The 6,000-nt window shown below is 41.6% G+C and overlaps 1 protein-coding gene across 2 annotated transcripts in view; it reads left to right on the top strand.

Annotated features, from left to right (window-relative positions):
- ndrg3a (ndrg family member 3a) overlaps window positions 1-6,000 on the top strand; it is a 42,339-nt gene that overhangs the window by 14,809 nt on the left and 21,530 nt on the right. For both annotated transcript variants that reach the window (XM_056251511.1, XM_056251512.1), the window contains exon 2: window positions 3,079-3,152. In XM_056251511.1, the coding sequence (XP_056107486.1) occupies window positions 3,096-3,152 (57 nt within the window). In that variant the 5' untranslated portion in view covers window positions 3,079-3,095. The remainder of the gene's footprint in view (window positions 1-3,078; window positions 3,153-6,000) is intronic.

Here is a 6,000-nt window from a genome sequence, read left to right as displayed (position 1 = left end):
CGATTTTATTGATAAATCACAGAACATTGTTAACAATACATTTATGTGCTACTGAATGATTCTGTGCATCTGCGCGTAATGTGGGCGAGCTATGTGTGTGTGTTACAATGCAGCAGCTCATAGTTTAGAACAGCGATTAACTTACGTCTACAATAAGCTGTTTAAACGTGCATTCTCCCAATTTTGAGCATCCAGATGGTATAATCAAACATGTCTTGTGGAGCGCCCTCAAAGTATGCATTTATTTGTCATTTTAACTGTTTGGAAACTGAGCATAAATGTGGACTTTAAAGGGACACTCCACCCATTTGCATTAAGCTTTCCATTGTTAGAAACCCAGTCATACTATTGAATGGTCGTGCAACACTCTCTCATTTGCCCCTGAGACGAGAGAAATCCGCTATTTACCTTTTTCACTTCCTCCTACAATGACGCAAAAATCGTCATTTTACGTCATTGTAGGAGGAAGTGTAAGAGGGGGGGATTTCTGTAAAGACTACAAGCACTAGTTCCCACCCTTTCAAACCCGCCCATAGGGGGTTGGACCTAATGCGCTAACAGAGCTATCACAGATCAGTGGGTGGGACTTCACTTGCAGATACTGAAATCAATATCAGCCATCTTGTTTATAAGCTAAGCTAACAAGCGCTCTGGAGATAGGAAGTTACGACAATGACGGAAGAAACTAAACATGATATGGAAGAAGAGGATTTTGAAATTCTGCTGCTCGAATCCGATGTTCGTGGCTATCTTTACGAGCCGCAATATAGTGAAGAGCAGCTGAGGCTGATGGAGGAACAGGAGGCGGCTGCCTGTCGCGGTCGAGGAGCCCGGACTGGCTCGAGCTGGGCGGACTGCTGGTGCCTGTGCTCTCGCTGTGCGCTACGGACACAGATAGAGTCCGTCTGCTGCAGAGAATTTCAACGATGGCAATTTCTCCTGGACGAAATCTCTGAATCAGACGAGCACACGGACGTTTGTGTTGTGATGTGAACCATCCTAGTTTCGCACCGCATATGTTCTGACTGGAACATCCAGGTATCATGCAATAATTCACCATATAGAAAGAAATACAAACGAGGAGTAATTCGCTAATGAGTTTGCCAATGTAACGGGTTCGTTGTTGTGGGAAGAAGGAGGCGGGAACCGGCGAACATTTAAACATTTTAATAGTAAAATAAACAAATACAAAACAAAAGTATAAGCCAGCTGGCCACACACAACAGAAACAAAACACAACATAAAACCAGGCCTGTTCCTTTTGTGCTTCCTCTCCTCCGTGAGAGATATGAGACCGCTGCGTCTCACAGGTGTCATTCATTATCACTCGCGCCGTCCTCTTACGTCCCTCGCCCTCGTCCTGCTCGCCACAGCCAACTAACTAGACATTTTGTGTGAAATTAATTTCAAACTCTTTTGGCAGCTAACGTTAGCCTTGTAGACGGAAGAGTGATTTCTCTGATGTTTGCGCTGTTCTGGATTAGTGGGAGTGGCTTGCGGAGCTGTGCAATGTGGTGCATTGTGGGAGTTGTTGTCTTACATACAAATGCGCCCTAAAGTTATTTTCTGTCTTTTCTCGGTCAAGAGGGCACCAAATTCAAAATTTCTTTTACATTTCGACTACATATATGACCCACTTTCAATAAAGATTAATGTTGAAATGGGTGGAGTGTCCCTTTAAAGGTTTCTTATCCTGTTGCGCCCTCTGTAGGCCATGATCAGCGACTAGTCGACGTCAAGCTTAAAGTGTCATGGCTAAGTCAACTAGTCTGTGCAACCCCTACTTTCTATTCATCAAAGAATCCTGAAACAAATGATGGTTTCCACAAAAATACCAAGCAGCACAACTGTTTTCTCAACATTAAAAATATTAAGAAATGTTTCTGGAACTACAAATCAGCATATTAGAATGATTTCTTAAGCATCAAAAAAAATTCTGTGAAAACAGTTGTTATAAAGTGTGATAATTTTTCACATTACTGTTTCTTAACTGTATTTTTGATCAACTTTTAAAGTGGTACCGTACTGTATTCTTATCAATTCTAACCAAAATTCTTGATTTTTAAATGTTTTAAAACCGATAGCTCATCTGATGGTGGTGCATCAGTCCGTTGGCGGTGTTACAATTAAAGCAGCCAGTCACGTTTGGACCCGTCCCAAGGTCAGGAAGGTCAGAACTGTGACAATAGACAGATGAGGCTAGTGGAAGTGGGTTAAGCCACGTCAGCATGTCATTCCACCTTACAGCATGATCTCAGCAGATCTCAATAGGCACATCATTCATACCGAATGTCACATTTTTGTTGCATCTAGGTTTGCATTTGATCATGCATCATATTTCTGTTGGTCTCACCTTGAATAGAGATTGAAAAAAACACAAGGTGGGGCTTCATTTGCATAGTCACTCATTAGCAGCAATCAAACAGGAGGGACGCAAATAAAAAACAGTTTGTGTGAACGTTCCTGTCTCAGTCCTTGTAATGAATACAGGAAGTGATTATACTGGAAGAATGATTTTAAAAAACTGATCCTTGCATAAAACTTAGCCTTCAGAATGTTAATCGCAGACCAGAATCATGCAACATTTATTAACTAGCTAGCAGACTGTACCCTTACATCAAAACATCCCAGTTCCCAAGGCAACGGAAAAGAGCAAATTTAATTGTAGAGACATTCCCTTCGGCTCTCAGCTTTTATTACTGTTTACCGAGAGTGTGTAACTGAAGGCTGTTGTGGGCTGATACCCAATCTCAGGTCTGCCAGGTTAATTAAAAATAAAAAGGGTGACTACACTTGCGCTTGATTACAAGGGTGGAAATTATTAGAACTCTACTAAGTACATCGCAAAGCGTGTTTTATTAACAGAAATTCAATACAAAGCTCTGTGTTGACTCAGGTGAGGTCTGCTGCAAATGTGACGCAACGTGAGATTTGTCTGGCAATGTTGGGCTTTATTAGACTAGATTAGGTTCAACTGAAACAGATAGTGTGCACATTGTTTTTTGTTTACATTAATAAGACATAGTGTTGGTCATGTATTGTGTTTCATGAATGTGCTTTTTTTTTGTTTTTTTGCAGTACAGACAGATACAGAGATGGATGAGCTGCAAGATGTTCAGCTGACCGAGATCAAGCCTCTGCTGACCTACAAGGTGAGATAAACATATCAGAAACATTCATCTCACACACACACACACTAGTATGCACGTCTACTGTATACACAATCATAAGCAAGATATACACTCACCGGCCACTTTATTAGGTACCCCATGCCAGTAACGGGTTGGACCCCCTTTTGCCTTCAGAACTGCCTCAATTCTTCGTGGCATAGATTCAACAAGGTGCTGGAAGCATTCCTCAGGGAGTTTGGTCCATATTGACATGATGGCATCACACAGTTGCCGCAGATTTGTCGGCTGCACATCCATGATGCGAATCTCCCGTTCCACCACATCCCAAAGATGCTCTATTGGGTTGAGATCTGGTGACTGTGGAGGCCATTTTAGTACAGTGAACTCATTGTCATGTTCAAGAAACCAATTTGAAATGATTAGAGCTTTGTGACATGGTGGAAGTAGCCATCAGAGGATGGGTACATGGTGGCCATAAAGGGATGGACATGGTCAGAAACAATGCTCAGGTAGGCCGTGGCATTTAAACGATGCCCAATTGGCACTAAGGGGCCTAAAGTGTGCCAGGAAAACATCCCCCACACCATTACACCACCACCACCAGCCTGCACAGTGGTAACAAGGCATGATGGTTCCATGTTCTCATTCTGTTTACGCCAAATTCTGACTCTAACATCTGAATGTCTCAACAGAAATCGAGACTCATCAGACCAGGCAACATTTTTCCAGTCTTCAACTGTTCAATTTTGGTGAGCTCTTGCAAATTGTAGCCTCTTTTTCCTATTTGTAGTGGAGATGAGTGGTACCCGGTGGAGTCTTCTGCTGTTGTAGCCCATCCGCCTCAAGGTTGTGCGTGTTGTGGCTTCACAAATGCTTTGCTGCATACCTCGGTTGTAACGAGTGGTTATTTCAGTCACTGTTGCCCTTCTATCAGCTCGAACCAGTCTGGCCATTCTCCTCTGACCTCTGGCATCAACAAGGCATTTCCGCCCACAGAACTGCCGCTCACTGGATGTTTTTTCTTTTTCGGACCATTCTCTGTAAACCCTAGAGATGGTTGTGCGTGAAAATCCCAGTAGATTAGCAGTTTCTGAAATACTCAGACCAGCCCTTCTGGCACCAACAATCATGCCACGTTCAAAGTCACTCAAATCAACTTTCTTCCCCATACTGATGCTCGGTTTGAACTGCAGGAGATTGTCTTGACCATGTCTACATGCCTAAATGCACTGAGTTGCCGCCATGTGATTGGCTGCTTAGAAATTAAGTGTTAACGAGCAGTTGGACAGGTGTACCTAATAAAGTGGCCGGTGAGTGTAGCTTACTATATCTTTTACGAGGGATACCTCTGTCAGGTTTGCACGACAAACACATCTTCTGTCTTGTACACACCCTGTTTTTATAGACCCTAGGTTTGATACACCTATACCTTTTTCTGTTAGTTCTGTTTATAAATTTTTTTGTAACTTTTATTATTATTATAATTATTTTAATTTTTTTAATACATTTTAGAATAATTGTAAAGCCATCAAATGAAAGTAAAATGATAGTAAAGTCATCAAATGATCGTGAAAAGACCAGGTGTAAAGGCCGTCTGAAATGGTTTCGATTTGATATCGATTTAAATCCGGTCACTCAAACCACTTCAAGAGGTTTGTGTAAATGCATCTGGTTGTTGAAGCCACATATGTAAATTTTCATCAAATATGATGAAAGATATGACAGCGGATTCACCAGATATGACAGCGCTACTGCAAACAGACTGATCTCATGAAATGGCGTATGTATGACACGCCAATTCGTATTTTCATTTTTGGCGTGCTATCAACACGCATAATCGCTTTTCAGCGTGTTTATCAACGCCTTTGACTTAACGTTATATTACTGTATTATGTATATATTCATATGACCTACCCCAACCCCGTCCCTAAACCTACCCGTCACTGGGGTTAATACCATTTATGAGTCTTCTCCTACCATCCTAGGAAAAGAAATATCGCTCCACAGATGTAGATATAGATTTTGCTTCGTTTCGCTCGGACATTTAACGGCGTACACATACACGCGGAATCACTCGGACATTTAATGGCGTAGACATACACGCAAAAGATTTCGGCGTGGACATACACGCGGATACCTCAAAATGCGTATAGATAACACGCCACTTGAATTGAAAGTGGCGTGTATGTTTACGCAAAGTCATGATGTCATGTTGCTGCAAAACACATCGCCACAGATGAGTAACTCAGTATCTCTTTAGCAAGCCGACGCACAAACTGAATTAAAAAAGTAATAATAGCTGGAAATGATACGGCTCCAACTCCATCACAATTTTTTGGTTTAGAATTTCCAACCCATTCCTAAAGTCATTCTTTCTATTTTTACAAACATTTTACAAAATCATTTGTTATAAATCTTGTAAGTCAGCTAGATGCATAGTTTAAATCAGCAGAATTTGCAGCCAGACTTTTAGCCGTTGCTGATATATATGCACATAAATGTATGAGGAGGAGCAAGATCTAACACAATATAAAGCCTATAGAGACAGCAGAGCTCATACTATTGCTCTTTTCTCTCTGTAATGCATTGTGATGCTCACGCACACATGCCACGTCTCACGATTCATGCATTACACATCTGTGCCACACTCTCACACATGTCTTTCCTCCACGGCTCCTCGTGTTAGAGATCTGTGTTTTCCTGTAGCTGAGGCAAAGTTCCTCTCTACCTCTGCGTTTTTCTTTACTTCATCAAACTGAATAATTCATGAGAGAGCATGAAGCAAGTGAAAACAAATGGAGATGGAAAAGGGACGGATGGGGTGGAATTGTAGTGAAATGGTTTAAGCAAGAGAAAAAGTGGAAGAATG

Source organism: Rhinichthys klamathensis, unplaced genomic scaffold, assembly GCF_029890125.1.
Source record: "Rhinichthys klamathensis goyatoka isolate OS25496 unplaced genomic scaffold, OSU_Roscu_1.1 h1tg000082l_1, whole genome shotgun sequence".
In the NCBI taxonomy this organism is placed as follows: Eukaryota; Metazoa; Chordata; class Actinopteri; order Cypriniformes; family Leuciscidae; genus Rhinichthys; species Rhinichthys klamathensis.
Note: the sequence above shows the minus strand (reverse complement) of the source record. Positions and strands in the feature narration are given on the sequence as shown.